This window comes from Chlamydomonas reinhardtii, chromosome 1 (assembly GCF_000002595.2).
Source record: "Chlamydomonas reinhardtii strain CC-503 cw92 mt+ chromosome 1, whole genome shotgun sequence".
NCBI classification, from domain to species: domain Eukaryota; kingdom Viridiplantae; phylum Chlorophyta; class Chlorophyceae; order Chlamydomonadales; family Chlamydomonadaceae; genus Chlamydomonas; species Chlamydomonas reinhardtii.
The window spans coordinates 2,772,015-2,799,985 of NC_057004.1; the positions used below are offsets into that span (position 1 = coordinate 2,772,015).

The 27,971-nt window shown below is 66.8% G+C and overlaps 6 protein-coding genes across 7 annotated transcripts in view; 2 read left to right on the top strand and 4 right to left on the bottom strand.

The window, feature by feature from the left end:
• Positions 1-151: 151 nt before the first annotated feature.
• Positions 152-2,158, bottom strand: CHLRE_01g016500v5 (uncharacterized protein). The gene has a single exon (XM_043058400.1). The coding sequence runs from the start codon at positions 1,937-1,939 to the stop codon at positions 530-532; it is 1,410 nt and encodes a 469-aa protein (XP_042928314.1). The 5' UTR covers positions 1,940-2,158; the 3' UTR covers positions 152-529.
• Positions 2,159-2,222: 64 nt separating this feature from the next.
• On the bottom strand, positions 2,223-9,508 carry CHLRE_01g016514v5 (uncharacterized protein). Its single transcript, XM_043058401.1, has 13 exons — positions 9,145-9,508; positions 8,817-9,016; positions 8,592-8,733; positions 8,008-8,154; positions 7,090-7,194; positions 6,610-6,748; positions 6,011-6,165; positions 5,352-5,481; positions 4,753-4,934; positions 4,545-4,637; positions 4,063-4,251; positions 3,660-3,809; positions 2,223-3,100 (listed from the first exon to the last, which is right to left on the bottom strand). The coding sequence occupies exons 2-13, from the start codon at positions 8,990-8,992 to the stop codon at positions 2,951-2,953; spliced, it is 1,758 nt and encodes a 585-aa protein (XP_042928315.1). The 5' UTR covers positions 8,993-9,016; positions 9,145-9,508; the 3' UTR covers positions 2,223-2,950.
• Positions 9,509-9,648: 140 nt separating this feature from the next.
• CHLRE_01g016528v5 (uncharacterized protein) lies at positions 9,649-15,500 on the top strand. The gene is made up of 8 exons (XM_043058402.1): positions 9,649-10,089; positions 10,512-10,631; positions 11,177-11,318; positions 11,783-11,999; positions 12,194-12,277; positions 13,104-13,332; positions 13,736-13,897; positions 14,242-15,500. Exons 1-8 carry the CDS (start codon positions 9,808-9,810, stop codon positions 14,506-14,508), a joined length of 1,503 nt encoding a protein of 500 aa, XP_042928316.1. The 5' UTR covers positions 9,649-9,807; the 3' UTR covers positions 14,509-15,500.
• A 1,458-nt stretch (positions 15,501-16,958) lies between these two features.
• Positions 16,959-19,510, top strand: CHLRE_01g016542v5 (uncharacterized protein). Of its 2 annotated transcripts, XM_001689423.3 has the most exons (3): positions 16,959-17,224; positions 17,453-18,043; positions 18,547-19,510. In XM_001689423.3, exons 1-3 carry the CDS (start codon positions 17,012-17,014, stop codon positions 18,838-18,840), a joined length of 1,098 nt encoding a protein of 365 aa, XP_001689475.2. In that variant the 5' UTR covers positions 16,959-17,011; the 3' UTR covers positions 18,841-19,510. The 2 variants fall into 2 exon arrangements, with proteins under 2 accessions (XP_001689475.2, XP_042928317.1); XM_043058403.1 differs by lacking the exons at positions 16,959-17,224; positions 17,453-18,043 and having other exon boundaries at positions 18,470-19,510.
• A 1,309-nt stretch (positions 19,511-20,819) lies between these two features.
• On the bottom strand, positions 20,820-23,608 carry CHLRE_01g016556v5 (uncharacterized protein). The gene is made up of 6 exons (XM_001689869.2): positions 23,469-23,608; positions 23,125-23,370; positions 22,799-23,029; positions 22,449-22,614; positions 22,142-22,242; positions 20,820-21,914 (listed from the first exon to the last, which is right to left on the bottom strand). Exons 2-6 carry the CDS (start codon positions 23,250-23,252, stop codon positions 21,686-21,688), a joined length of 855 nt encoding a protein of 284 aa, XP_001689921.2. The 5' UTR covers positions 23,253-23,370; positions 23,469-23,608; the 3' UTR covers positions 20,820-21,685.
• Positions 23,609-24,232: 624 nt separating this feature from the next.
• CHLRE_01g016570v5 (uncharacterized protein) overlaps positions 24,233-27,971 on the bottom strand; it is a 12,436-nt gene continuing 8,697 nt past the window's right edge. Inside the window, exons 14-18 of the mRNA XM_043058404.1 lie at positions 27,236-27,895; positions 26,862-26,933; positions 26,260-26,328; positions 25,962-26,119; positions 24,233-25,491 (exon numbers count right to left, since the gene is read on the bottom strand). Coding sequence (XP_042928318.1) covers positions 25,329-25,491; positions 25,962-26,119; positions 26,260-26,328; positions 26,862-26,933; positions 27,236-27,895 — 1,122 coding nt within the window. The 3' untranslated portion in view covers positions 24,233-25,328. The remainder of the gene's footprint in view (positions 25,492-25,961; positions 26,120-26,259; positions 26,329-26,861; positions 26,934-27,235; positions 27,896-27,971) is intronic.

Consider the following 27,971-nt stretch of genomic DNA (forward strand, 5'->3'; position numbering starts at 1 on the left):
GATGGGCCTTCACGCGCAAACCCGCCCCAACTTGTCCGGTTGTCCCCTGATGCCCCGCGGGCTTGAGCGCCGAAATGTGCCGGTAGCTTTGTAGGGGTTGATAAGTGTCGTGGGCCGACGTCTACAGTCATTTGGGTGCGGAGGACCGGGAATTGATTCGTTGTTACAGCGCCAATGCACACGGCTGCACCCAAACAGTCATGTGCACCTGTCCGATGGCCACGTGCACGATCACCCCCATACTCAATGGAATCTTCTCAGGGCGAATCCAATCCTTCCGTGCCAGTTCATGAGGAGAGCACTCGCTTCTAGCGCTCCCCAACTTCAACTACGAAGAAGAAACGCGGACGACAAACGTTTCTATGCACCGGTATCCGAGTTGCACAGCCGCAAGGGCCACATCCTCTTGCTCCGTTCAGTACCTCCGGCACACACACGCACACCCCAACACACACGCAGATCGCTTTCTCGCCTTCCCATACACGCAGTCCTCCCGCGTTCGCCGCCAGGAAGAGGGTGCACCGCTGCGTCACTTCTGCCGGCCGCCGTTGAGCCACTTGCCCGCATCTGACAGCGCCCGCGCCACGGTCCACAGCGCACCTGTCACCGAGGCGGCGGCGGCCTTGCCGCTCCCACTACTGCCACTGGTGGACGCGGTGTCGGTTGCGGTGGAGGAGGTGGCAGTTGTAGGCGTCGCCGGAGCGGTGGATGGAAGGGACGGCGCGGCCTGTTGCTGCTCAGTCGCAACCTCTGCAGCGGCGGCGGCGGCAGCGGCGGCCTGCGCCTCAACCAGCGCCTCCGCCGCGGCGGCCGCCGCCGTCGCCGCCGCCGCCGCGGCCGCTGCTGCCTCCGCCTCAGCTTCCGCGACTGCAAGCACCGCGGCTGCGGTTGCCGCCGCCGCCTCGGCCTCAGCCTGCGCCGCCACCGCCGCCTCAGCCTCCGCAACCGCTAGCTCCACAGCCAGCGACCGCACCTCGGCCGCCGCGGCCGCAGCCGCAGCGTCACCGGCAGCGTCCCCGGCGCCGTGCGCTCCAACACCCTCGGCCGGCGACGGCGGCGGGGCGGCGAAGAGCTGCGCCGCCACATCGTGCTCCTCTACCGCCGCCAGCGCCGACATGAGCGCCTCCACGTCGTGAGCCACCGCGTCCGCGACTGTCCCGTCAGTTGCTACCGCCGCCGTCGCCGGCACGGCTGCTACTGCCGTCGCTGCCGGTGGCTGAGCTGCTGCTGCCGCCTCGGCCTCAGCCGCTGCTGCCGCCTTGGCCTCAGCTGCTGCTGCCGCCTCAGCCTCAGCTACAGCTGCCGCCTTGGCCTCCGCCGCTGCTGCCACCTCTGCTGCTGCTGCTGCAGCCTCGGCCTTAGCCGCCGCTGCCGCCTCCGCCGCTGCTGCTGCGGCTGCCTCGGCCTCAGCTGCCAGGACTGCTGCCGCCTCAGCCTCAGCCGTTACTGCTGCTGCCTCTGCTGCCGCCCGCGCCTCCGCCTCAAACGCCGCCTCCGCCGCGGCCTGCTCCGCCGCCACCTCCCGGGCCCCCAAAGCGTCAAGCTGCTCCTCGATCCGCGCCTCCTCCAGCGCCTCCGCCTCCACCTCGGCTGCGGCCTCCGCCACCTCCGCCTCCGCAGCCGCCTCCACAGCCGCTGCGTCGGCCTCCACATCTGCCGGCACCACAGCTTCAATGATCTCGGCCTCAGGAGCAGCAGTAGCTGCTGCTGCCATCGGCTCTGCCGCCGCCGCCAGTTCCGCCTCACCCATAACAGGCGCGACCGCCGGCACATCCGCCGCGGGGGCCGCGAAGGCGGCGGCCGCTGCCGCCACCAGCTGTGGCGGCGCCGCGGCCTCGTCCTGAGCCCGCTGCACCGCCTCCCCCTCGCTGGCAGGCGTCGGAGCAGCAGCAGCCGCGGCCACCGCGGGCAGCGGCGGCGCCAGCACCGCCGCGGCCATCGCAACGGACGCCGGCGGCGGCGACGCCCCCGGCGGCAGCTCCGTAATGCTCACGGCCACGAGCAGTTCCTTGTCCGGAGCCGGCGGCCTGGCTGCGGCTGCCTCCACTGCCGCCGGCGCCACCGCCACCGCCACCTGCGCCGCCGGCGCCACCGCGCCCTGCCGCTGCGCCTTCTTGCCGCGCTTCTGCCGCTTGCCGCTGCCGGCCGAGGTGACGGCGGCGGCGGCGGTCGGCGGCAGCGGGCCCACCGCCGCCGCCACTGCGTCCAGCCCCTGCGGCCTCAGCTCCACGGGCAGGTCCTTCTCAACTGCCGGAACTGGCGGCGCAAGAGGCGGCGGCGCCGGCGGCGCCAGCGCCACCACCTTGGGCGCCTCTGCCTCCACGATGGCCTCCGCCGCGGCAGCCACGACCTCAGCTGCCGCCGCCGCGGCGCCCGGCGGCACCGGGTCAAAGCTGACCTCCAGGCGCACCGACAGATCGGCGTCGCCGCCGCCCGCTGACGGCGCCGCGGCGCCCGCTGCTGCCGCCGCTGCTGCCGCAACATTGTCGCCGCCGCCGCCGCCGCTGCTGCCCTGCTCCTCCTCCTCAGCGGCGGCCTCAGCGCCGGCGCGCTCCGGCACCGTGCTGCTGCCGGGCGGCGCCGTCCGCACCTCGCCGGCGCCCTCCTCAACTTCTTCCCCAACACCCCCCGCGATCACGTTTTCAACACCAACTGCGTCCCCCTGCTCCCCAGCACCCCTGCTGCCGCTGCTGTTGCTGCCGCTGACGTCCCCCACACAATCTGCATCTGCGTCCTCAAGGCCCTCCCGGCGGTGCGTAGCCTCTGCTGCCACACCCTCCGTCTCCGACCCCGCAAGAGCCGCCGCCGCCCACACCACCGCCGCCGCCGGCGCCTCTCCCTGCTCCCGCTGCCCCTCCTCCGCATCCACAACGCTAGAGGTTTCGGTCTCGGTGTTGGTGTCGGCGACGACGGCATCAGCGGCGGCGGCCACCGCCGGAGGCTCGGGCCTTCAGGCCGCGGCCACGGCGGCCTTGGGCGCGGCGGCGGCCTTGGCGGCGCCGTTGCCGGCGGCGGCGGGTCCCTCCACGTGCGCGCCCTTGAACAGCTCGTCCAGCACCTCGGACAGGGTGGGGTGCGCGTGCACGCAGAACTTGATGTCCTGGGGGGCCGGGCGGGGGGCGAAGAGGTAGCGAGGTGGGATTGTGAGCATGGTGTTTCCCAAACGGCCAAACCAACTGCCGTGCACCTTTCACCACTACTTGCAGTGCGAGACCACAGATTCCGGTGCCACCCAGCCTCGCACCCCCGTGTCCTTGGCCCCCTTCCACACCCCTCGCCCCCCCCATCTCCCCCCCCCCAGCTCACTCGTCCACCCACCCTTGATGTCTTCTAGGTGGGTATTCAACGTGTGCCTAGTCTGCATTGCTAGTTAGAACGTGCGTGTGTGTGTTTGAGCCTGGGTGGCATTTCGACGGCGGCTACCGTCAGCACCGCCCACATGCACAAGACCGACGAGCTCATCGCCTCCGGTTTGCGGGATGTTTCGCTGGGAACCTGGGAACTCGGTGCATTTCGGGAATGGGGACTACTGTCGCGTGCCACTCCGTTGTCAAGCATCGACCACGCTCTCCTCCTCGCTCTCTTGCATTGGGTTTGGTTTAGTTTGGGCTGGTATCTACAACCACCCCCTCTACCCCACCCCCTCTTCACCCTCGCACCTGCACGCGCTGCCCGGTGGCGATGGCGTTGGAGGCCTCGTGGATGAGGTCCGCGGCGTGCAGGCCGATGATGTGCACGCCCAGGATCTCGCCCGTGTCCTTGCGGTACAGCATCTTGGCCATGCCGTCGCCCTCCTTCTCAGCCAGAGCCTGATGAAGGGGGGGATGGCAGGAGGGCGGAGGCGGAGGGGCGCGGTCAGGGGAGAGGAGCGCCAGGGTACAGCGAGCGAGGGAAGGGCAGCAGACCCACTCCGCCCAGCCCATCCCCATCGTATCCCAGCCCCCGCCCAGCCCAGCCGCGGGCCTCTTCCCACCCAGCTAGCCGCGGGCCTTTTCCCACCCAGGTACCCACTCGCGCCACCCCCGTCTCCCTCTCCCCTGCCCTTCCTACACCTCCCCCCACCTTGGAGTTGCCCTTGAAGCTGGTCTTGCTCACGCCCAGCTTGAAGCCCTGCTCCTTGGCCAGCTCCTCGGCGCGCTCCTGCGTCACGCCCACAAACGACACCTCGGGGTGCGTGAAGCAGGCGGCGGGCACCGACAGGTGGTTCACCACGTGCGGGCGGCCGCAGATGTTCTCCACGGCGGAGATGCCCTGTGTAGGGGGTGGACGGGGTGAGAGGGGGCGAAGGGGAGGAGGGGAGGGGAATGGGGAGGAGGGGTTATTTTCATGCTTCACTAAGGAGAAGCGGAGTTGTAGCCAGGCATAATGGGGAGAGGAGGAGGGGAGGAGGGGTGAGGAGCGTGCCGCGGGTGTGGGAAAGGCCGCGGCTGCTGTTTGCAGCCCTCTCCACCCGTCCGGACGTCGCACGCGAGTCCTCCCCCAGCCCTTTCTGCGCCCTGTCCGCTGTCCACCCACCAACCCCAGCCCCCCCTGCTGCTGCTCACCTGCGCCGAGGCGGCGTGCGCCAGCATGTACTTGCCGTTGGCGTCGCCGATGCAGTACACGTGCGGCACCACCTTGCCGGCGGTGTCCAGGACCTTTGCGGGGGGGGGTGGCCGGGGGAGGAGGCATTCACTCATGAGTCACGAGCACTAAGATGAGTCAAACAAAAGGGGAGGGATAGGCGGACACCGTGTGTGTACCCACGCGCACCTGCATCTTCTCGTTGACGGGCACGAAGCCGCGGCGGTCGGTGGCGGAGCCGATGGCGGGCAGGTTGAGGCCGTTGGTGTAGGGGGCGCGGCCGGTGGCGACCAGCACGGCGTCAACCTCGATCTCGTCCACCTTCTCCTTGGTCTTGAAGTCGGTCAGCTCAATCACAACCGGCTTCACTCCTGTGCGGCAGGGGGGAGAGTATAGGGTTTATGGGGTTGTGTAGGGAGACGTGGGGTTGTGGGGTTGGAGCAATGGGCGCAGCGGGACGGGGGGGTGGAGAGGTGGGTAGGAAGTGTGGCGTCACGGAGGTGGGGGGGGGGATGGCGGAAGAGGGGTAGGCTGACATGTTGGGTGGGGGCCCCACAGCCACGTGTCAAACCCCTTGAACGGCCGCTGCCGGTCCCAATCTTCGCCCCACCTCCTCCTCCCCCCCAAACCCCTCCCACTGCCCAAGCCCGCCCGACTACACACGGTGATGTACAACGACTCGCTTATGCAGCTGCAGTTCTCCTTGCCGCGCGACTGTTTCCTTACGGGATTGGTTCAACGTTAACCCTCCCAACCCCGCCCCATCCACCGCTCCACCCCACACCCACCCGGCACGCCGGGGGTGACCTTGGAGGCGATGACCCCGGTGTGGTAGTCAATGGGGCGGCCGTTGATGAGCAGGCGCTGCGCCAGGCGGGCGATCTCGCGGTCAAAGCCCGGCATCAGGTTGTCCACGGCCTGGAGGTTAGGGGGTTAGGGGGAGGGTGGGGTGGGAGGGATCAGGACAAGGTGGGCAGAGGAGGTTGAGGTTGAGGGGCTGGACTGGGTGGAGGGGTTGCGTTCGTGGGGCGGTAGCGGCATGGCAATGCGTTACATGCAGACGGCGGCGTTGGTACAAGTGTAGTTTGACGGGGTCCGACACGTGGCGCCTACACGCCGCACTGGCACCCCACCAACCTATCATCCCCGAGCACTCCCGGCGCGCGCCTTGTCGCCCTCCACCCACCCACCCAGCCCCATACAGCCGCGCCCTTCCCCGCCCACACGGCTCGCCCCTCCCTCCCGCTCCCCTTGTGCTGTACTCATTCCATCTACCCAATTACGGCTGTCCCCCCCCCTCCCCAAGCCCCCGTGCCACTCCGTTGTCCAGCATCGGCCACGCTCTCCTCCTCGCTCCATTGCATTGGGTTTGGTTTAGTTTGGGCTGGTATCTACAGTTTCCCCCCCCAAAAAAATACGCCCCGCCTCCCGCCGCTCCTCCGCTCACCTCGATGAAGGTGACCTCTGTGCCCAGGGCCGTGTACACGTCGCTGAACTCCAGTCCGATGTAGCCCGAGCCGATGATGGCGATCCAGTTGGGCAGCCACTCCAGCTTGAGCGCGTGGTCAGAGGTGAACACGGTCTTGCCGTCAATGGGGATGCCTAAAAGGAGGGAGGGGGGCAGGGAGGGAGGGAGGGAAGGGTGCGGGGTTAGGGCAATGGCATTGGGCAGGGGCAAAAGTAAGGGCATTGGGGTTGGGGATTGAGAGGAGTTAGGGAGGAGAGGTGCAACAGAAGGTACAGCCGGTAACACAGGTGGGGAAAGGAGAGAGACGGGATGGCGGAATGTGGGAGGGGGGCGCCGGCGGTCGTCTAGCTGCAGCCCAGCATGCCCCTTGCCCCTTCCCACAGCCGTGGCCCGCTTCCCCCGTCGCGCCTCCGATCCCGCGCTTCCCCCGTGCCCGTTCCCCCAGTCCCTCAGTCCCCACTGCCTCGCGTCCTCCAGTGCGAGGCGTCCGCCGCCTCCTTTTCCTTTGCATAGTTCCTCCGCCCTCCCTGCCTCCCCCCTCCCTTCTGCCCTCCCCTTCCCTCCTCTGCCCTGCTCACCCGGCGGCACGAAGGGCACGGAGCCGGTGGCGATGATGATGTCGCGGGCGGTCACCTCGCCGCCAATGTCCACGCGGCCGGGCAGGCCGTAGCGCACCTTCTGGGGGCCCACGAACTTGGCCTGGCCGGTCAGGATGTCCTGTGTGTGGGGGTAGGTGGGGGGGCGGGTGCGAGGAGAGGAAGGGCAGGGCGGGCCGAGGGGGGGCCAGGTGAGGTTTGTGTGGGGGGGCGGGTGGGGGCTGGGATATTACACCGGTGCCCGCGGTCGGTGGTGGCAGGGGCCGGCTGCATGTTGCCGGCACTTGTATTAGTACGGTGGGGCGGCGCCGCCAAGCCCGGTCGCCACGCCCAGCCGCCTCGTGGCGCCCTCCAGACCCCGTTCCAACAACAATCTTCCAGCCCCGCTACCCACCACCTTCCTCCCCCGTGCCCCACTCCCCCAACCATTCCCCCCCCCAACCACTCCGCCGCCGCACCCACCACGCCGATGCTCTCCAGCGAGCGCTTCAGGTTGCCCTGGATGTTGCTGGCCAGGTCCTTGGCGTGCGCCGCCACACCGGCGCGGTCGAACGACACGGCGCCCACCTGAGCGGGCGGGGCGGGGGGGGGGGTACATTCCTGGTTATATAACAGGTGACGGCGGGGGCGGGGCAGCAGGCGGACACAGCAGGGGTTGCGAAGATGGTTGGGGCGGGTGGAAGTGCACCATGGAGATGACAAAGTGCTGGATGGTGGATGGGGGTGAGTGGGGGGAGTGGCCGCGCCCGTGCGCCGCCCCGCTGTGCAACTCGCGGCGCGGCGCTTCGGCTGCCGCCCCCACACCTGGGGTTGGAAAACACAGGACCCTCCCCCTGCCCCGATAAAAAGGGAACGCCGCTGCTAGAGAGGTGAGCTGACACGCTGTTGCCGCCCTCCGCTGCTGGGCCAGAGGCCAAGGCGTCCTTGCTGCTGCTGCTGCTGCTGCTGCTGCTGCCGGCGCTGCTGCTGCCCCGCCAACTTGCAGTCGGCGAGGTGCCGCCCCGAGCATCCAGGAGCGGCACCACGGCACCTGGTCTGCTCCCTCCGCCGCCGGGCACGCAGCCATCTCCACTGCTGCAGCTGCCTTCCCTGGCGCCCCACCCCACCTGCCACGCTTGGCTTCTCCCTACATCTGCCACACCGCTGCCCAACCCCCCCAACGTCACCAGGCGGAACCCCTCAGTTCCCCTCCCCTTGCTCTCTAAAAAGTACGCACAGCCGCCTCCACCCCCGCACCACCCCCGCCCTACCTCCACCCCACCCAACTCCACACCCGACAACACGGCCCCTATCTCCCCCCGTCCACCCAATTCCCACGCCCCCACACCCCGCCCCCCATTCCCATACCCCACCATCACCCCGCCCCCAGCCCCCGCCCACCTGCACGCCCATGGCGCTGAGGTGCGCCTTGTCGCGCATCTCGCGCACCCGGCCCGAGGCCGCCAGCAGCGCCTTGCTGGGCACGCAGCCGCGGTTGACGCAGGTGCCGCCGATGTCGTGGCCCTCAATCACAGCCACCTTCAGGCCCTGTGGGGAGCAGCGAGGGAGACGCCAGGAGGGGCGGGGCGATGGGTTTGGGGGCGCGAGAGAGGCTCGCGAAGGGGTGTTGTGAATGCGCAGCGGGGGGCTGGGCGGCCACGAGCGCAACCCACATCGAGCATGCGTGTTCCTACAGACATTTACGCATGGTGAGCCCGCCACAGGTGCCCAACGGCTGCGAGGCGCGTCCGCATGCGGACCACGAATTGTGCGCTGGTGCACCCGGGTTCGCCACGTCCTAGAAAGACACAAACGCAAGCGCCTGGTAGCCAGTCTTGGACCTAGAAGTCCCAACCTGCCATGGTTGCACACGCTCGCGCTTGCCCTATCCTTGCACACGAAAGCGTTACACGCGCCAGGGCTATCAACGCTCAATTGTAGCTCCCTGCCCGAATAAAGCGGTCAATCTTCCTAGTGTTACTTACGCACTCCACAGCGTGCAGAGCGGCACCGTGGCCACCGACGCCGCAGCCGATGATAACAAGATCATAGTCGAACTTGCCGTCCGCGGTGGCCTGGGCCACGACCGACGAGCGAGCAGGCAGCGGCGCGCGAGCCGCAGCAGTCCTGCGAGGCGATGCCGTAAGATCAACGCGCTAGCTCGAGCTCGAACCCAAAATGCTGACCTAGCCTTGCACTTTTGAGCTCACCGGCGCGAGCTGGAGACCACCGGGATGCAGCTCGACATGGCCTCAGCAACCAGGCCGTTGAAGCGCTTGGCGCTGGCGTTAGCCTTGGCCGAGCGGGGCGCCACGGCAGGGCCGAAGGTCGCCTGCTTGGCGCCAAGCGCCAGGCGCTGCTGAGTAGCGGCCATGCTAGCTGCCATTTTGTTGAATTTCGCGAGAAAAAACTGCAGGATTGGGTTGTGGCAACGCTCACGCACTTGTGCGGGCCCCTCCCTTGGCGATTGGTGCCCCCATGCCGCGTGCCAAGGTTCTTCTGCCGCTTTAAACCCCTACCATTTCCCCCCGCCCTTACCCAGACCGCATCAGCCAACACTCTTCAGCACTAAACAGGATGCACAGAGGGAAGGACGGAGTGGGCCGCTTCCATGAAATGTGCTGACCCGGGCTCAACCGCTCGGGGCAACTGCCCTGAAGGGTTTAGAGAACGGGGCATCACGCATAGGCCGCTTTCTGCTAGCGCAGCATACAACAGGAACTTCAAGGAGCCCTACTTTACAGGCAATCGCGAGGTTACGTTTCTCGGTCAGCTTCGTGCATGCACGTGGGAAACTATTGCGCCTCGCTGCTCGAAGTGGGACTGGGTGAGGGGGGGCGCGTGCCTGCTGGAGGCAGCTAGGCCAATCAGGCTAGGCACAAGAATTCCCCAAGATATGGATGGGACGCGGTTGGGGGCAAGGAAAATTGCAAGGGCACAAGTTGCGAGGCCTGCGTGCCTGGCCTCCCCACAATGTGCCGTGCCAGGTCGAGGGCAGCGAACTCCCACGCCCACGCGCCATAACTCGCTTTTATGCTCGCACTCATAGCGCGTCGCCTACCTTGCAGCTACTTTAGAGCTGCCAGCGTCTGGACCAGGCTCCACTCGCCGCCAACAACTGGCACAATCCGCGCACTACTCGACCCGCGCTCGCGACCCATATATAATAACCTACACATCCAGAACCTAGCGACCACGAATATGTCATCAAACGGCATTTCAGTTGACGAGGCCAAGACGCTCATCTGCGAGCTATGCCGGCTCTTCTACGACCAGGGCTGGGTGTCGGGCACTGGCGGTGGCATTTCCGTTAAGGCTGGCGACGAAATTGTGATGGCGCCGTCGGGCGTGCAGAAGGAGCGCATGCAGCCGGACGACATGTTTGTGCTGGACAGCAAGGGCGACATCATCCACACGCCCGCAGCCAAGCCCCCGCCCAACCGGCCGCCCAAGCTGAGCGAGTGCTCCTCGCTCTTCATGGCGGTGCGTGGGCAAGCGGGCCACGCGTGTGCCGGGGGAACAGGCAGGGCGACAGAGAGTGGATGCCAGGGTTGGAAGGGTGTGGGTCACGGGTGGCTGCTACTGCCTTGCGGACCTCCGTAGCGCGTAGGTGCGGTCCGGTGCCGCCCGCGCCCCCGCCTGCCCTCGCGCTGTCTCCCCTGTCTCTCGCGCGCCGCTGTCTCATCACAAGCGACTCCAACACACACAGCGCCGCCCGTGCGCAATGTTTTCCTTGTGCTCTTTAACACAGCGCCGCCCGTGCTGTGCCGCCGCGCCACGCTCCAGGGACATGCTTGCGACCCTCCTCCCCCCTCGTCCCCCCCTCCCTCCCCTCCCTCTTTCCACACCTCCCTCCCCCCCTCCCTCCTGCCCTCCTCCCTCCTCCCTCCCCTCCCCCCCCCCAGGCCTACGAGCTGCGCGGTGCGGGCGCCGTGATTCACAGCCACTCCATGAACGCGGTGCTGGCCACCATGCTGGACCCGGCCGCATCCGAGTTCGTGATCACACACGTGGAGATGATCAAGGTGGGGGGAGGGGGCGGCGCGGGGGCCGGGGCACAGAGCGGGGCGTTCCGGGGGGCCGGGAGGGGGCGGGGGGGGGGAGCTGGGCGCTTTTTGCAACCATGCGCGTGAGCAGTGAGGGTAAGAAGCAAACTGGGGCTGCGGGGAGGGAGAGATAGCCGCGTGTTCCTTGTCAAGCCGAGGCGCACAACGGCGGACTGAAGCTGGGTTTGAAGCCTGGGTGGAGTTGGGCGGCTGGTGGGGGAGGGGAGCTCGGTGGAAGGGTTGGCGGGGGAGGAAGATGCGGCCAGACAGGGCGAGAGGGGTGCGTGGGTGGCGAGGCGGGTACCGGTGTGTGAGGCAAGCGCATGCGCACAGCCAGCCCGGTACTCGGAAGGAGTTATGGGGGTGGGGGGCTCGGAGGGAGTTCGGCGTGGTCTGGTCGCATCGCGGCGGCAGTCCGGCGGGCGTGCGGTCTGCACCCGCACCTACATGCACACACCCACACATACACACCCGCCAGCACCCACACGCCGCGACCGCGCCCTGTTCCCCCCCTGCCTCCTCAGGGCATTGAGGGCCACGGCTTCTACGGCAAGTGTGTGGTGCCGGTGATTGAGAACACGGCGCGCGAGTGCGAGCTCACCGACCGCCTGCGACAGGCCATCGCCGACTACCCGCAGGCCAACGCGGTGCTGGTGCGCAGGCACGGTGAGGCGAAGAGGGGGGGGGGGAGGGGGGGTGGGGGAGGGGGGGGTGGGGGAGGGGGTGGTGGGGGGGCGGTAGCAGGCGGCAGGTGGCAATGGAGGGGCAGGGCGTGTGGGTCAACGGGGTTAACAGGTCAAAGGGAAGGTTAATTCCAACCCAGTACATGCCAAAGTGAGGAGGAGGTTTGAGCTTAACCTTCATCTGGTGGGGGGGTTTTGTAGATACCAGCCCAAACTGGGGGGGGGGGGTCGGCAGCAGGCGCCGGGTGGCAATGGAGGGCCAAGGCGTGTGGATGAACAGGGGGTGGGCAGTCTGGTTGCGAGCTGTACGTGGTCACGCATACCAAACCTCCCCACGCCCTCCCCTGCCCCTCCCTTCCCCGTATCCCCCACCCCCCTCCCCGTCGGCACTTCACTTCATATTTGATACACACCATCCCATGGATGGCTACCCCCCAAACCCACCAGGTGTGTACGTGTGGGGCAAGGACTGGATCCAGGCCAAGACGCAGGCCGAGTGCTACGACTACCTGTTTGAGGCAGCAGTGCGCATGCACGGAATGGGGCTGGACTACCGCCGCCCGCCGCCGCCCAACTTCGCTGACGCCGCCGCCGCCGCCGCCAACGGTTCCAACGGCCACGCGTCGGAGCCGGCCGCCAAGAAGGCCAAGACCCGGCACGCGGCGTGAGTGCAGTGCGGCAGAGTGGCAGTGGCGCTACTGGGGGCGGGGAGGGTGGCGGTGGGAGTAATGTGGGGTGGGGTCCCGGGGGTGGGGTTGGCAGGGTGGCGGTCATATGGCGTCAATGGAACGGGTTTTCCGGGCTTTGCTGCCGAGTCACCCCACCCTACCCCCACACATCCTTGCAACCCCCACCCAGGCTGCCTGCCGCCGTGGTGCTGGACATCGAGGGCACTGTGGCGCCCATCAGCTACGTGGCCGACGTCATGTTCCCCTACGCGCAGTGAGTGGTGCGGCCCGCGCGGGGGGGGGGGGGTTACATGCATTAAGTTTACGAAGTGAAGTCGTAGCCAGGTACAAAGGTAGGGGGGAGTGGCCGTCCGAGGCGGAGGGAGTGAATGTATGACAGGGGGTGAGGGGCGGCAAGGTTTGGAGGGTCGGGGCGGGTGGGGCTGGGTCCATAAGGTTTGAAGTGAAATATAAGATAGCGTGAGCCGCAGTTTCAGTTGCAGCGAGACGCGGGTTGCGCCACAGGCCGTCAGCAACCCGGTACTGATTGCCTGGGTGGAGGTCCCCCGGCCCTGGGCGACACGCGCCTCCCACTGGCGCGCGCAGTGTGGTTGCAGACAGCGCGGGCTGGCCCCGGCCCCCGGCCCCAGCACGCGCACTTTGCAATCAGTGCTCCGAGAATGCAACTGTTGAGGTGCAGGGCGTCTGGGGCATGCGGCACCAGATTGCGTGAGGGCGGCCCTTGCCTCACTCCTCGCTTTGTACAACTCCATGCACGGCATAGTAGGCGTCTTCGGGTGCTGGGACTGTCCGCTCTGTAACATCCGCATTCATAGTAGGGACTTACCCTACCGGCCTGCCCTGCACTACCCTGCACGGGTATTATATCTTGCCCCTGCTGCGACTAGGCATATCCAACTACACCGTAGCACAATTGCTTGGTCTCTGCTGAGACGGCCCTTCCAACACGGGGGTGTAAAGGCGCACCCCCACCCCACCACATCCCACCACACCATGGCTACAACTTTACCTCTTTTGTCATGAGTGTACCCCATTCCCATCCCAGCTCCAACCCCAACCCCCAACCCCAACCCTCGTAGGCAGCACTGCCGCTCCTTCCTCGAGTCCACCTACGATGCCGCCGAGACGCAGGCCGACATCGACCTCATCCGCACACAGGCCGCCGCCGACGTGGCGGAGGGCCGCGCCGGCGCCGCGGCGGTGCCGGAGCCGGGCGCGGGCCAGGCGGCGGTGGTGGAGGCGGTGGCGGGCTGGGTGCAGGCGGCCATCGCGGCTGACCGCAAGGTCACGGCGCTGAAGAACCTGCAGGTGCGGCGTGTGGGGGGGGGCGGGGAGGGGGAGGGGGACGGGGGAGGGAGGGATAGCCAGAAAGGACAGCCGGGCTGCGGGATGAGCGTGTGTGTGTGCCTGTGTGGTATGCACACACGTCAGACGCTGTGTGTGGGGCCCATGGCCGACAGTCGACGGCGCTGGGCGCGGCGGGAGGAGCACAACACCGTGCATGTGGGCGGAGTACGTACGGGGCAGCATCACGGCCGCCCCTTCTTCAGTGGTGTCTCGCCACCCATTCGCCCCCGCCCTCCATCCCCTCCGCCCTCCCCCTCCGCCCTCCCCCTCCCTCGCCCTCCGCCTTCATGTTCCGCAAGATGGTCTACCGTCTACCACTTTCTTAACTAATCATGAATGTAACCCCCCCCTCCCCACCCGCCAGGGCCACATCTGGCGCTCCGGCTTCTCCAGCGGCGCGCTGCAGGCCGAGCTGTTCCGCGACGTGCCGGACGCGCTGGTGGAGTGGCGCAGCGCCGGCGTCAAGACCTACATCTACAGCAGCGGCAGCCGAGAGGCGCAGCGCCTGTTCTTTGGATACTCCAAGGTACGGTGGGAGGAGCAAGAGGGGGCTTGGGAGGGTGGAAGGGTGGAAGGTGCGGGTGGGAGAGTGCGGGTGCGGTTGGGTTACGGGTGGGAGAGTGTGGGTGTGCGGGGAGGCCTGTGCGCGGTCAGGTGCATACTGGGGTTGGAAAGGGCGGGTGGGGGGGGGTTCAGCGTCCATGCCGCCGCCGGGACAAAGCTACCGTTTGGATGCGGGCCGCGTTCTTGCGCCCCTCCCTCTTTCCCTTTCCTGACACAGCCACACGCTGCCCTGTCCTCGCCTCCCCCTCCATTTCTGTTCCCAATGTCTTCACCTTGCAAGCCGCCCCCTCCGACCACCCCCCGCAGGTGGGCGACCTGCGCCCCTACCTGTGCGGCTTCTTCGACACCACCTCGGGCGCCAAGACCGAGGCCGGCTCCTACAGCAACATCGCGCTGTCGCTGGGGGTGGACTCGCCCTCCGACATCCTGTTCGCCACCGACGTCCTGGCGGAGGCGCAGGCGGCGGCGGCGGCGGGCTGGCGGGCGGTGCTTGTGGAGCGGCCCGGCAACAAGGCGCTGCCGGCGGGGCACGGCTTCCGCGTCATTAGCAGCATGCAGGAGCTGCTGCAGTAGCAGTAGAGCGGCCGCTGCAGTAGCAGTAGGGCGGCTGCGGTGGAGGTGCTGCAGTGGGGAGGGGGAAAGAGGCGCGATTGGGGGGCGGAGGGTAGAGGATGTCGGTGTTTGGTCGGAGGAGGGATGAACAGGGGTGTCGGGGTGGGGCTGTGGTGCACACCTAAAGATCAAGGTGGTGACGAGAGGGGGTGACGGTGCGAGGCTGTGAGGAGGTGGAGCTGGAGCTGGGGTGGGTGGGTGGACCGGACCGGTGGTGTCAGGAATGTGTGACGGAGGGTGGATGTGCGATGGGACGGTGTCAAGGCAGGTTGAAGTCCCGCAGGGTGCAGCTGATTCCCAGAACCCAAAAGATGGCAAACAATTTGCAACGGCAGGGCAGGGTGGATGAAGGTGATCCACGTGGCAGTTGCCCGGCCACGTGTCGGTGAGGGACTGAGAGTGAGAGGCCAGCACGTCGAGTCTGCCGCTTTTCTTCTTGCTTGTGCTAGCTTCCTGGCCTTGGCTCTACATCGTCATGTTCGCTTGTGCGTGTTGCGTTGTTTCAAGCACGTCAATGCCGGGGTCTGCAGTCTGCAGTTTGCCACACGTCAGGACGAGTGCACCGGCTCACCCTTTGTGCGCCCACCAGCGCAAAGTCCGGGCCCGCCCTGACAGAGGGCTTGTCATTCGTGGGCCCGTTGACAAAGGCGCCGCCAGGTCGGAGCAGATTGAAGTTTTGAGCCGACGCGGGTCGCTGAGCCCACACTAGTAAAAGTAAGATTTGAAGTGCGTGTGATTTGCGCCGACATGTTTTGCGCCCCTCGAACTACACATGTTCATATTCGTGCATTGAGCTCAATCCGTGCGCACATGTTGCTGCTGCACCACGGTCTACACTTTCTCCGCCTGTGTGCCTCAGACACCGGGCCCTCGAGTGCTCACCGCACCTGTCGGGAGTCTCGGGACCGTTCCTGTCGGTGCCGTGATGGGTTCTGGATAGAACCCATTCTCCCGTACTCGTGCCAGTGTCCTGGTATGCAAGCACAGACGTCCACACTCGCACCGGAGCCCAGCTCATGACACGACCGGCATCACAGCGCCAGCCGCCCCAGGGCCCGCACTGCCGCTGCCCCCGTTACCTCAGGCTGCCACTGCCATTGCTAGAGCCGTTCACAGTCCGCCACGCCTGCGGCGGCTGCGGGAAGGCTCCCTCGTCCGCCCACTGGAACAGTTGCTGCATGTGCGGGGCGTAGGACTACCGCAGCGCCGTCACCGCCGCCCGGCCGAACGGGCTACTGGTGCTGCCGCTTCTGGTATTGCTGGTGGTGAGGGCTGAGCCCGCGACAGACACGCTCGCTGCCGCCGCCGCTGGCTGGTGGCCCCGCTAGCCCCAACGCCGCAGCCGTCGACTTGAGGCAGCCGCGTTTCCGAGGGCACCTGAACACGCCACGTGCGTGTCTAGTTGTGCGCGTCACAGTTGCCAGGCTACGTGCTACAAGCAGAAAGCGTGCGTGCGCTTTCTAAATGCAACGAGCGAGCGCCTCTCCGTCAGCCGTGTGCCTGCTTGTTGGGCGTGTGCCTGCCTTTCGGGTGTGTGCGGGCTGCTGCGTTTCATTGGGCTCCTCACATGCCACCGCGGTTGCGCCAGGGAGCAGCCAATGTGGGTGCGCCGACGTCCAAGTGGCCTCACACGGCGGACCGAACCGTGCCTGGTTGCGGAAGGCGGGGCAGCGGCTGTGGCGCCGCCGCCAGCGCCGTGCGCCTCTTATTCCTCCCCTGTAGGAGGCATCAACACGTGCAGGAGCTCCCGCAAGCCCGCCACAGGGCCCGCGGACGTGCCGGGTCGCGACGCCGTTTGAGAGGGCGGCGGCTTCATCAGGATGTGCGCCATGGGCCGGTGCTCGACCCGCGCGGCTGATGCTGCCGGTAATTGCAGGAGCCTGTGGCTGCAGGCGCGGCGCCGTTGTGCCCCCGCCCTGTGGCGCCTGGCCCTTGTCCGCAGCCGTGCGTAGCGACCGCTGCATCTGCTGCTGCGCCGGCTGAGACTGTCCTGTCCTGCCCGTGTCTGCACCAGGGCTGGGGCAGGTCGGGGGCATTGAGCGGGTATGCACGCCGCCGCCGCCGCCGCCGCAGTTGCCCTGAGCGAGGGGCGGGCGGTGGCGGCGCGTGGAGGCGACGGCGCGTAGCAGAGGATCGCGTCAGGCGATCCGGGTGGCGGGGCCGCTGCGGCTGCCTCCGTGCCATCGGCCACAGCCACGCGCCTGGCCGCAGCTGCTACATCTCGCCGGCAGCGGCCTGGCTGGCTGGCCGTGCAGCCGCACTCTGCAATCCAGTGCGGGCGCTGCAAGTAGGACAGGGTGGCTGGTCTGCCTGCGTGTTTGTCGTGCAGCATCCCGATCACGCACCAGGAGACCAGTCGGTCCGCCCTTTGCTTTGCTGCTACTTTTGACGACACGCACATACTACCTGCTGTCCTTACAACTAGCTAGACATGCTGCTGCAATATTTGCGGTCCTTACTAGTCATGCTGCTGCAATATTTGCGGCTGGGCTCCGCGGCTGCGCCTCGCGGCCGCCGCTTTGGCCAGCAGGTTTCGGTCCCGGCATGCCCGACACGCGGTGGCTTGTCCAGCTGCCTGACATGGAATAACCTTGTTGGGTCAAGCGTGATGAGCAATCTGCAGCAGCCGCGGCGGGGCATGGCTCAAAACGCGACCGGCGGCGGCAGCGACGACCAGGTGCGGCCTCCCGCTCGCTTGCTCCCGCTCGAACGCCATGCTTAGAGGGCTTCCATGCATCGCGGCCTGCAATGCACTTCGGCCTAGCCAGAATAATGCGCAGGCGTGTCTAGCGGGCGTGGGTCACCAGCCACACCGGCGCCAGCAAACAAGAACACGGCACCCCGCCACGACTGTGCATGCGCCGCCCGCGACCCTGCACCCCCCCGCCCGCTCCTCTCTCCCCAGGCCGCTGCTACCAGCAGCGACTTCCGCGACGGCGAGGATGGCAAGGCTGCCGCAGCCGCCGCAGCCGCCGCAGCCGCCGCAACCACCGCAGCCGCCGCAACCGCAGCCAACGACGACGACGACGACGATGGCACGCCGGTTGACCCGGAGGCGCTGTTGGCGCGGCTGACGCAGCCGCGCATGCCCGAGAACGTCCTGCTGCACCAGTACTGGGAGCCGTGGACGCGCTACCTTATGGCCACCAGCCCCGAAGATAGCGCCAGCGATGAGATGCGACAAGCCCGGGCAGCCCTGGGCCTGCTAATCCGCGACAGGGTAGCGGTCCGCTACATGTCGTGGGCGGTGCCATCCACAGAGGCGCTGGAGGTGATTGCGCAGGTGTCGGGGGGCCGGGTGGTGGAGGTGGGCGCCGGCACCGGGTACTGGGCGTGGCTGCTGGCGCTGCGTGGCGTGGACGTGGTGGCTGTGGACAACGACTCCGAGTACCACTTCGAAGAGGAGCCAGCGGACGGCGAGGAGCCGGCAGCAGCAGATGGCGAGGATGCGGAGGTGCCGAAGGGGCCGCCGATCCGATATTTCAAGAGCATGCAGGTGTGTGTGTATGTGTGTGTGTGTGCGTGTGTTAAAGAGCACAAGGAAAACGTTGCGCAAAGACAGTGTATGCGATGCAGCAAAGCGTGTGCGTGTGTGTGTGTGTGCGTGTGTGTGTGCATGTGTGCATGTGTGTGTGTGTGTGCCTACCATCCTAGCTAGTCTGCCTGCCTGCTGTCACTCCACGCGTGCCACGCGGGCCTACGCAGCTAGCGGGTTGCTTGATGCGCTGCGTGTGCCTTGATTGTCATGTCCCGTACGGCTGGAGGCACGGCTGGCGACAACCGCTAGCCGCACGTGCACACAGCAGCAGGCACACATACTTGCACTTTTGATCCATCTTCTCCGTTCCGCCGCCCGGCACTGTTCTGCTGCCCTATATCCAATGTGCCACCATGCCGCCAGCCATCCACTGGTGATCCAGCACGGGACTTGTGCCCCATCCATGTGCCCAATCCATGTGCCCCATCCATGTGCCCCATGTGCCGCACGTGCGTGTGCAGGTGTGTGACGGCCCCGAGTTCCTGGCGCGCCACGGCGGCTGCCCCGACCGCGCGCTGCTGCTGTGCTGGGCGCGGCACGACATGGGCGAGGCCAGCCTAGCCGCCTACCGCGGTGACACGGTGGTGGCTGTGGTGAACACTGGCGCCACGTGGGAGCTGGACTCGCGGAAGCACCCCGAGTGGCGGCAGGTGCGCCGCGTGCCGCTGCCCCAGTGGAGGGGCATCCACGACGACCTGCGCGTGTACCGGCGGCGCGTGATGGCTGGGCGGAAGGAGGAGGACGGGGGCAACTGAGGTGGGGGTGGGCCGGCGTGCTCCGGCTCTCACGTGTTGAGGTTCTGCTGGCAAGGGGAAGAGTGGAGGTGTGGGGCGGATCAGAGGATGCATGGCGAGAGTTGTGGAAGGTGTGGGATGGATGAGGTACCGATAGATGCGTTAGGCTAGGGGGTGCACGATCGACACGCGGAAGTACGGTGACTGGCTGAGGGGCCAGCGGCCGGGGCAGCATCTATCTAGGGCATCAAGCAGCCATACATACGCATGCATGCGACGTGTTTGTTGTGGGTCGGTGTGGAATGCGCGTTTCCATCACTGCATTGATTGCGCTAAGCCAATGGATTGAGTCGTTGAGCAAAGCCAATTCTGTGGCGTGAGAGCCGCCTCACCCCGGTTCGCGGCACGTGCTGGAGTGCTGTGCCGCAGTAGATATATAGGGCGGAATGCACGATTCCTTAACAAGTACTTTCTTTGAGCGTGTTCACATCGGTAGGCAAGCAGACCCGCGCCTGGGCGGCAGGGGCTTTGGGGTGCATGCGTCCAAAAGCCTGCTACGTACGCTGTCATACGTACGGCACATACATGCATGCATGGGGACAGCGAGCGCGGTAGTGGCGGTGCGTGGCATTGCGCGGCGCCCGCAGAACGAAGCGCACCGCGACACAAACTACTGTAACTGAGATTGCGCGGCGCGACTGGCGAGCCATTCGTCCTGGCTGACGCAGCAGGTGGGGGCACATCGAGGCAGCTGGCAGCGAGCCGACTCATTGGGCCAGGCCAGCCAAGCGGCCGCAACGTGCAGCCGCAGCCAGGTGCACTCACAGCTGGCTGGCGCGAGCACCCCTGGGCCGGTAGGTGGATGGATGGCCCCAGACAAGGCTGTACGGACATAAGGCTGTAAAGGCTGTGGTGCGGCGGCTACAGCATTTTGTTCGTTGTTTGCGGCGGGCTGCATGAAGCTACGGTATGCCTGCCGTACCTACCGCGTGTGCCGTCCATCCCTGCCTGTTTAACAGCGTGCTTATGCCCCGCCCCCGCCTCAACTCCGCCCCAAGTCCGACCTCCGCCCTGGAACCCGCACACAGCCGTGCGCCCACCCACTGACCCGCCCAGGCACAAGCACGCACGCACCCGGATGGACCCGATGAGGGGCTTGGCACCGCCCAACACGGAGCCCATGAGGCCGAAGGCCAGCAGCCCCAGAGTGGCCGCCACCGCCACCACGGATGCGCGCGTCGGTGGTGAAGGCGCCACCCAGCAGCGGTATCAGGGCGCCTGCGTGCGTGTGGAGTGGTCGTGCGTGGGCGTGAGTTGACAGAAGGAATAGCAGTTGGTGCCGACTTTGGCATCAAGCACTGGAGAGGTCGCGGTATGCTGGTATGGGTGCCGCGTGGAGCAGGCCGCGTTCCTGCCCGTGCGGTGCTTGCGGTTCAAGTCACCTAGGCTCCCGTTACCCAGCGAGCCTGTGACACCCGCCCTCGCGCTAACCACCCGCCGCCTACACGCCCAGCCGCCAGGCTGCAACCGACCCAATGCCCGTCGCATGCCCCAGTGCCCACACACGCCCACACGCCCTCCCTCACCAGCAGTGCAGGCCAGAGCAGACATGCAGGCAGCCTGCAACGAATTGGGCCAACCGCCGCGGACCTCCTCAATCGTGAACGGCAGGCCGGGAATAAGCGGCTCGGAGCCGCGCTCCTCCTTCACGCGCACCTTCCCTCGGCCCGCCGCACTTGCCGCCGCCACAGTCGCCTCAGCGGCCGCGCTGGGTGGATGGTAAGGGCATGTAGTTATGCATGGGCACGCGAGGTCGCTTTAGATCGCAACCGCTGATTTTCAATCTCTCCAGGACAGCGGGGAAAAACGTTGTGTGTACTCTCTGGACCACTGCGCAGCCAAGGTGCCTACACGTGTGCTGGTAGTGCCGCAAAGCCCAGCAGCCGGGGGGAGGCACGGCTCAGCGGCGGAGGAAGGGGCTCGGCGAGCCTCGTGCTGGAAACTCTTCCGGGTTACATGGCAACCCGCTGCAATACCGTACTGTACCGCACACCGAGACTGCTACGTCCGGACCAGTACGCGCGCGCCGCCTGTACATCAGCCTTCCCCCAGCACCACACCCGCGAGACGCGTGGCCGCCTGGCCAACCCAACGGGCGCTGCACATTCTTTCACATACCCGTCCACATACCAATACTCCTACCCTCTTCCCTTGGCCACAAACCGGGACATGCTGTCCCTGTCGCAAGCGCGCCTTTGTTGTGCTCACGACTGTGACCTGCCAGTTTTCGGACACAATCTGCCCAAACCGTACGCGGCTCGGGAACCCATCCGAATCAGAGGCCAGCCGGGACCGACCACTCGCGCAGTGTCGCCGGATTCGCATTATGCATGCGACAACACCGGCCTCGCCGCACCCGGATGCCGTTGTGCTGCGCCAAAACGCCACAAACCGCCGGCAAACGCTCTCATGCGCCGTCAACGACGCGCAACGGGCAGCTCCACACAGCGCCAAGCGCTCACCAAGCTCCAGCCGCCCACAAGCACCCGTGCCGACGGCCGGTGGGCTGCTCGAATCCTTCATGCAGGCGGCTTGCGAGCATCACAATACTCACAAAACAAACGCACACACTCACATTACTAACGCCTAGCTGGGAGCTGGCTCAATACACGGTGCCGCAGTTCCCTCATGGACCGCCCGCCACCTACAGTTTTAGCCCCGCGCCAGCCCCCAGCCCACACGTTCCGAGAGGACCCCCTGCCCCCCGCCCGCCTTGACCAGTTCAACCCGCTCTAACACCACCAGTACGCCCATCGCCCCAACCCTGCACCAGGCCATGCCCCGCCCGGTTCAAGCCGCCGCCACCTCACAAGCTGTCGTCCTCCTTCGCCTGCCCCTCCTTGCCGCCGGCAGCCGCTGCTGCGCCCGCTGCACCCCCGGCCGCCGCCGCCGCTGCTGCGCCTTCCCCTCGCGGCGCCGACGCGATCCGCCGCTGGCTATTCCGCGCCGGCGCCGGCTCGCGGTTGCCGTAGGCGCTGGGGTGCAGCTTGAAGCCAAAGATGCGCGGCACGTAAACATCGTTGCTCTTGGGCGGCCTGCGGCATGCCAGGGATGGAGCGGCGGGAAGGTGCGACAGCCCGTTCAACACACCCGTCTTTGATGGCTCCGCACACCCAGTATTGCTGCTGCAGCCGCCCGGCTATGCATTTTAGGAATGCCCCCCAACGGCTCCTGAACACGCGAGTCGTGTAAGCACACGGCTCCCTGCTTCCTTTAAGACGCCCGCGTGCCTATGCGCCGCGCGCCGCCCGGGCGCTCTCACCGGTACATGGGGTAGGTCATGAGCAGCAGGTGCGGGAAGGTGGTGCCGTAGTAGGCGCCGTCGATGGAGCACTGGTACTCGGAGCGCGGGTAGAAGATGTCCTGAGGTGAGGAGGGAGGGAGGGCGTGGGCACAGCGGTGCGGGGTGGGTGCGGCTTCGGGGCAGAGAGCGGCGCGGCAGCACCGTAGGCGCCACACATAATCCCGCTGCCCGCACTGCAACACAACCCATCCTGCAAAGTCCAAGCAGCTAGCTCGGTTCGGTGGCCCGGCCCTGTCCATGCCCCCGCCACGCCCCATCGACGCACCTCGCACTTGGGGCAGAAGATCTTCACCGTGGACTGCCCCGGCACGTCCGAGGTGCCCACCGGCAGGCACGCTTGCCCCTCGCAGTGGAAGCGCGGGCAGCGCCCGAACTCAAAGTTCTTAAACTTCTCCAGCATGCAGGCCAGCCCTCGCGCCGTGACAATGTACCTGAACAGGCAGGATGTCGCCGAGCGGGTAACCTCGTCAGAAGTGTGGCAGCACAGCCGCGTGCTCGTGACTGGCAGACCCCGGCGAGTCACGCCGCCCCATTATGCCCCCCTCCAATGTGCTAGGAAGCCGTTACGCTGGGGCTTGCACCTCCATCGAACCGTCAGCGGACGGTCGCGCGCACCTGGCATGTATGAGGCCATACAGCATCTCCGCCGCGCTCTCCAGCAGCTCGTGCTGCTGGTCGGTGAGCATGACGTCGTGAGGGGGCTCGTTGTCGAGAATCATGTCTAGCGCGTACTCGTAGTATGGGACTTGCGAGCTGAGCCCCGACAGGTTGAAGTCATCCTCAATGTACTCCTCGTCCACTTCACAGAAGAACTCATTCCCGCGCAGGCTGCAGAACCATGAGATCCTGCAGCGGAAAGCCACGCTCAGAAGGGCCTCCGACACGCCCTAGCGCGAAAACGGGGCGGCGCTGAGGCCCCGGGTTCCGAGCTTTTAGCTTACCAGCTTGGCTCCTCCTGATCCGAGCCAGAGGCGTCTTCCGACTCCTCTGATTCGGAGTCCGTGATAGCGTCCTGCTCCTGGCGCCCAGCTGGCGGTCCACCTCTCCAGTCTTGGCCGCGGTTCGCCATTTCCCGCGTGTCGCCTTTCTATATAGCCCAAGCCGAGGCTTCAGGCACTGGGAAATGGACCTGCCGGGCTGCCTGGCCGTCCGCCAAGCCCGGACTCAGTGCGGAACCCTGTTTAGCCCTGTGTATATCACAGCATTAACATGGCGTTTCTTAGTTTTCTGTGAGCTCAAAAACAGTCTCCCGCGTTAAGGCCGGCTTGTCGCGCTGCTCGCTCACCGAGCTCGCTAAGGCAGGCAACTTGATTGAGGAAAGATTCCGACGTCAGCTAACGACGAAAGTAAACCAGTCTTGCAACGTGAGCGATCGTCGTCGAATGTATTGACCGTGCGGAGCCAGCCGCTCCGTGCCTCCTAGTGTTATGCTATGAATATGTTACATACACAAGTCCCGGCAAGAGACGCAGGGTCCACAAGCGGCACGGTCAGCGATTGATTGGCGTCGGGTTGAGACCCACGTGCATTATAATGGCACGGGCTCAAAGCGGCACTCCCCTCTTGCACGCCCGCGCCTGCTTCACACCATGGCCGCCACTTGCTGTACCTGCTTAACTGTGGCCCCAACTACAGGCCTGCGAGTCAGGCCGCAGGGCGCTGCTCAGAAGTACGGGAGAATCCGAGTACTTGACGTCTCTTGAGACGTGCTTGTTCGCTTGTGTTGCGTTTTTCAAGCACGTCGATAAACCTGGTCAGGGATCGCACACGCACACACGCACACGCACCCCTCCAACCCTTCAGGCCTGGCGCCACGGCCCCCTACTGCCCGTAGCCCGTGGCATGGGTGCCGCGTACCCATGCTTGGACGCGTGAGGCTGCCGGCCTGCCGCGTAACCCTTGCTTTGACGCGGGATGGGTGTGGCGCTTACGTGGGGCTTGACGCGGGGTGGGTGGGTTCAGCTCCTGGCCCAGCCGCTGCTTGTTAACCCACTGTAGCAGCTGAGACACGCTTTACGCGCAGACACAGTGCACGGTTTGGTGAAGCCGTGAAGGGATGGGGTGGATTCCGGGTGTGAACACGCTGCATGCTCTGGTTGCTCTCCTGCCGACGGCCGTGTCAAGGGCCACGTACAGGCACACTACACTTCACCAACGTGTAGCCTCGTGGAGGCCCCACGCCCCAGTCTGCGGGCCGCCACCGTGCATACCGGTACGTAATCACCACCAACAGAATACACTCCGTGATTGCAGTGTCAATGTCTCTATCTTGTGCTTCCCTCAACACCACGTACAACACTAGAATATAACGGAGCCCTTGGCCAACAAATCACGAAGCTGCGTGCAATGGGTGCAATGGTACCGCGCACCATGACACGCGCACGTGCCCACCTCATAACATTCGCCACACTCGCGAAGCGCGGCGCCCCCCCCCCCCCACCCGCCCGCCCACGCGCGCGCGCCAGCCTGCTGCGACTGTGACGGAAGCACCAGAGTGCCCCCCATGCGGGCCCTCGCTTTAGCCGACATCCAAAAAATGCGTTGGGTCATCACCATGAGTCCACGGCTACGCACCACGGCTGCCTGCTTGCCCGCCTTGCCTCAATGCCTCTCCGCCGCGTGTATGCACGTACGCACGCCCCCCGCCCCCTGTCGCCCCCAAAAGCCACTCACAGGATATGGACCGTACTGTCCGACCTGTGCCTTCACCAAGGCTTACACTACTTCTCTTTATTCGCGCGGCACCACATCGCACCGCAGTGCACATACACCGTGCACATGTACACAGACAGCCCCCAACCCGTGCCTCAGCCGCACGGGCCTCGCAACACACCACACCGCTCCACCACCAACACCCGCCCCGCCGCCCGCCAAGCACTCCGCGCCAAGCACCCAGCCTCCCAAGCCGCCCATCCGCCCCACCGGCCCCGCGTCCTCCGGCCCCCCCTGGTACTTCGGACTTACACGTTGGTCCCGGGCACAAACAGCAACAGTGCACTGTGGCCTCCCGCCCTCCCTCCCTGCCTCCCTCCCATAGCACCAGCACCAGCACCACCTCCCCACCCCCACCCCTATACTCAACCCTACCCACTCCAGCAGCACCCCCACCCACTCCACCAGCCACCCCCACCGCCGCCCGCCCCCATCACAGCAGCACGTTGATGTCGAAGGCGGACAGCAGCCGCTGCGCCTGCTGGATGACGGCGTCGGCGTCGCGGCCGTGCGTGCGCAGCAGCATGGCCAGCACGTCCTGGATCTTGTACATCATGATGAACTCCTTGGGCCGCGGGTAGTGCTCGTACAGGATCCTGTAGGGGTAGGGGTTTCATGGAGTTGGGTTGGATTGCGCTGCGGTTGTGTGGCAGCGTGTGTTGTATCGCATGTGTAGCACGTTTATGTGCCTGGGTTCGAGGAACACGGTTCCGGCCGGTCCAGCGGCCACGCACCATTCCCGGTCAACCTAAGCTCCTTTCATGGGCGGCTAATCCCCCGCCCCCTCACATCCCCCCATCTTTTGCATTGGGTTCGGTTTAGTTTGGGCCAAGTTTAGTTTGGGCCAAATGTCTGCACCCCCCCCCGGCCCCTCGCCTCCCCTCCCATTCCATCCCTCCACCTGCCCCTCGCCCTCCCCCCGCCCCCACCCGCCGCCTTCATGCCTTCATGGGTGGCTAGCTCCATGCCCCATTCCATCCTCCCTCGCCTCTCGCCTCCCCTCCCATCCCGCCCCTCGCCGCCCAACCCGGTTCCCCCACCCGCCGCCCCCACTCGGCTCCCCCACCTGACAATGTCCAGGATCTTGACCCTGTTGATGGGCGCGGCGTGCTGTATCATGGCCAGCAGCCACGGCACCAGGCCGCCCATGGCCAGCGCCACCGCCAGCTTGGAGGAGCGGCCCAGCATGGTGCGCAGCGCCTCCAGCTTGGACTGGGCCATGTCCTGGAGGGGGGGGAGGGAGGGAGGGAGGGGAATAGTCCCAGGCATGCGGCGTGACTACCGTACAACAGGCTGGGGACTGCCCGCCCGCCCCGACCCCCCGGCCTCCGGCCTGCCCGCCCGCCTGCCTGCCCCCCGCCCACCTGTGCGCTGATGCTGCGGGCGTACAGCGCCACCAGCTGCGCCACCGCGTCGCGCTGAGTCAGCCGGGCCTGGAAGGGGTTACATGCATTAAGTTTACGAAGTGGGGGGGGGGGCGGGCAGGAGGACAGGGGAGCAGGGGAGCGGTGAGGAGCGGTGAGGAGCACAGCGCGTTGGCACGGAGGAGGAGGGACGAAGGCGGAAGAGTCTTCATCCCGAGCCCCGCGCAACCTCCCTCCCCATGTTCCATGCGCCGGTGTGGCGGCTGCACCCTGCTGCCCGTGGTGTGCTGACCGTCTTGGCGGCACCGATAGCCAGTGTCCCCGCCCCCCCCCACCCGCCGTCTTGCGCCCTCTTGCCCCCTTTCTGGCATCCTGCCCCTCCTCCTGCCTGCTCCTGCCACCCGCCTCCTCCCCCCTCCTGCCTCTCCCCCTCCTCCTCCTCCCCCTGCTCCCCCCCCCCCTGCTCACTTCCACCTGCCACCCGCCTCCTCCTCCCCCATCCGGCCTCGCCTCGCCTCCTCCTCCACCTCCTCCTCCTTCCCCCTTCCTCCTCCTGCCTCCTCCCCTCCCCCCTGCCCCCCCTCCTCCCAGCCCCTGCTCACCTCCACCCTGCTGTGGTCCTCCGCCAGCCAGCTGTCCAGCGCCTGCAGCACCCCCAGCACACTGCGGCTGTCCTGTGGGGGGAGGCAGGGGGGGAGGGCGGGTGGGGAAGGGTGGGGAGGTGGAGGAGGAGTGAGGCGGCGGGAGGAGGGGCGCGGTAGCTCCAGCTCAAGGGTGCGGTAGGGATGCACGGCGCAGGGCAGGCCGGGGATGCACTCACATGCGCCGCATGCTGATTACGGACGTGAGTGGTGACTTCAGCACGTCCTTCCATCACCGCCACCCCTGCAACGCCACCCCTTCGTGTGCCGTCACTCCCACCCGAGCTCCCCTCCCCTCCCTCCCCTCCCCTCCCTCCCCCCCCCCCCACACGCACCTCGTCCGCCAGCAGCGCCAGGAATATGTCCAGCCCGTGGCTGCCGTACAGCTTGTTGCGTGTGGCGCTGGAGCACGTGACCATGCCCAGCAGCAGCGGCACAACCACCGCCCGCACACCAGGCCACTGAGCAGCCGCAGCCGACAGAGCCGCAGGCGAACCGGCAGCCGGCGGCGCCGCCGGCGCCGCCGCCGCCTCCGGCGGCGGCTCCGCCGCCGCTTCCGCGGCGGCGGCGGAGCCGGCGCCGCCGGCGCCGGCAGGCGCCGCGCGCTGCGCGCGCGTGGCGGCGACTGCCGCGCAGCCCTGCGCCGCGAAGGCGCAGAGCGGGTGTATGATGCCTGCCGAGGCGGCTGCCTCCAGGTGCACCCGCTTGTTGAACACGCACAGGTTGTAGAGCGCGTGCAGCGCCTCCAGCTGCACCTCCGACTTGGGAACCACCACCGCCGCGTTGCCGGGGTTGGGGCCCGGCTCCGCCAGGGCCGAGGCAACAGCGGCGGCGGCGGGGCCGGGCGCGACGGCGGCGGCGGCGGCTGCGCCGCCGGAGGCGGCTGGTGTGTGGTGGTGTGCGAGGAAAGGCACTAGGCAGGCAATGGCTCCGGCGTCCTTGATGGCGGGCAGCACGGCGGGGTCGGAGGTGAGGTTGCGCAGGCAGCGGAGCATCTGGGAAGGCAGGGGAAGGGTGGGGGCAGGGGTTGGGGGCAGGGGTTGGGGAACAGGGGTGGGGTGGGGTGGGGGG

Bases quoted from the DNA above. Each gene is read 5' to 3' on its own strand.
- CHLRE_01g016556v5 (XM_001689869.2), bottom strand. From the start codon at position 23,252: ATGGCGAACCGCGGCCAAGACTGGAGAGGTGGACCGCCAGCTGGGCGC. The intron at 23,030-23,124 runs GTAAGCTAAAAG...TTTCCGCTGCAG, and splicing joins GATCAGGAGGAGCCAAGCTG to GATCTCATGGTTCTGCAGCC. The intron at 22,615-22,798 runs GTGCGCGCGACC...CTGCCTGTTCAG, and splicing joins TATGGCCTCATACATGCCAG to GTACATTGTCACGGCGCGAG.
- CHLRE_01g016542v5 (XM_001689423.3), top strand. From the start codon at position 17,012: ATGCTGCTGCAATATTTGCGGCTGGGCTCCGCGGCTGCGCCTCGCGGC. The intron at 17,225-17,452 runs GTGCGGCCTCCC...CTCTCTCCCCAG, and splicing joins GCGGCGGCAGCGACGACCAG to GCCGCTGCTACCAGCAGCGA. The intron at 18,044-18,546 runs GTGTGTGTGTAT...GTGCGTGTGCAG, and splicing joins GATATTTCAAGAGCATGCAG to GTGTGTGACGGCCCCGAGTT.
- CHLRE_01g016528v5 (XM_043058402.1), top strand. From the start codon at position 9,808: ATGTCATCAAACGGCATTTCAGTTGACGAGGCCAAGACGCTCATCTGC. The intron at 10,090-10,511 runs GTGCGTGGGCAA...CCCCCCCCCCAG, and splicing joins GCTCCTCGCTCTTCATGGCG to GCCTACGAGCTGCGCGGTGC. The intron at 13,898-14,241 runs GTACGGTGGGAG...CACCCCCCGCAG, and splicing joins TGTTCTTTGGATACTCCAAG to GTGGGCGACCTGCGCCCCTA.
- CHLRE_01g016514v5 (XM_043058401.1), bottom strand. From the start codon at position 8,992: ATGGCAGCTAGCATGGCCGCTACTCAGCAGCGCCTGGCGCTTGGCGCC. The intron at 7,195-8,007 runs GTGGGCGGGGGC...CCGCCCGCTCAG, and splicing joins TCAGCGCCATGGGCGTGCAG to GTGGGCGCCGTGTCGTTCGA. The intron at 4,638-4,752 runs GTGCGCGTGGGT...CCCCCCGCAAAG, and splicing joins CCGTCAACGAGAAGATGCAG to GTCCTGGACACCGCCGGCAA.
- CHLRE_01g016500v5 (XM_043058400.1), bottom strand. From the start codon at position 1,939: ATGGCCGCGGCGGTGCTGGCGCCGCCGCTGCCCGCGGTGGCCGCGGCT.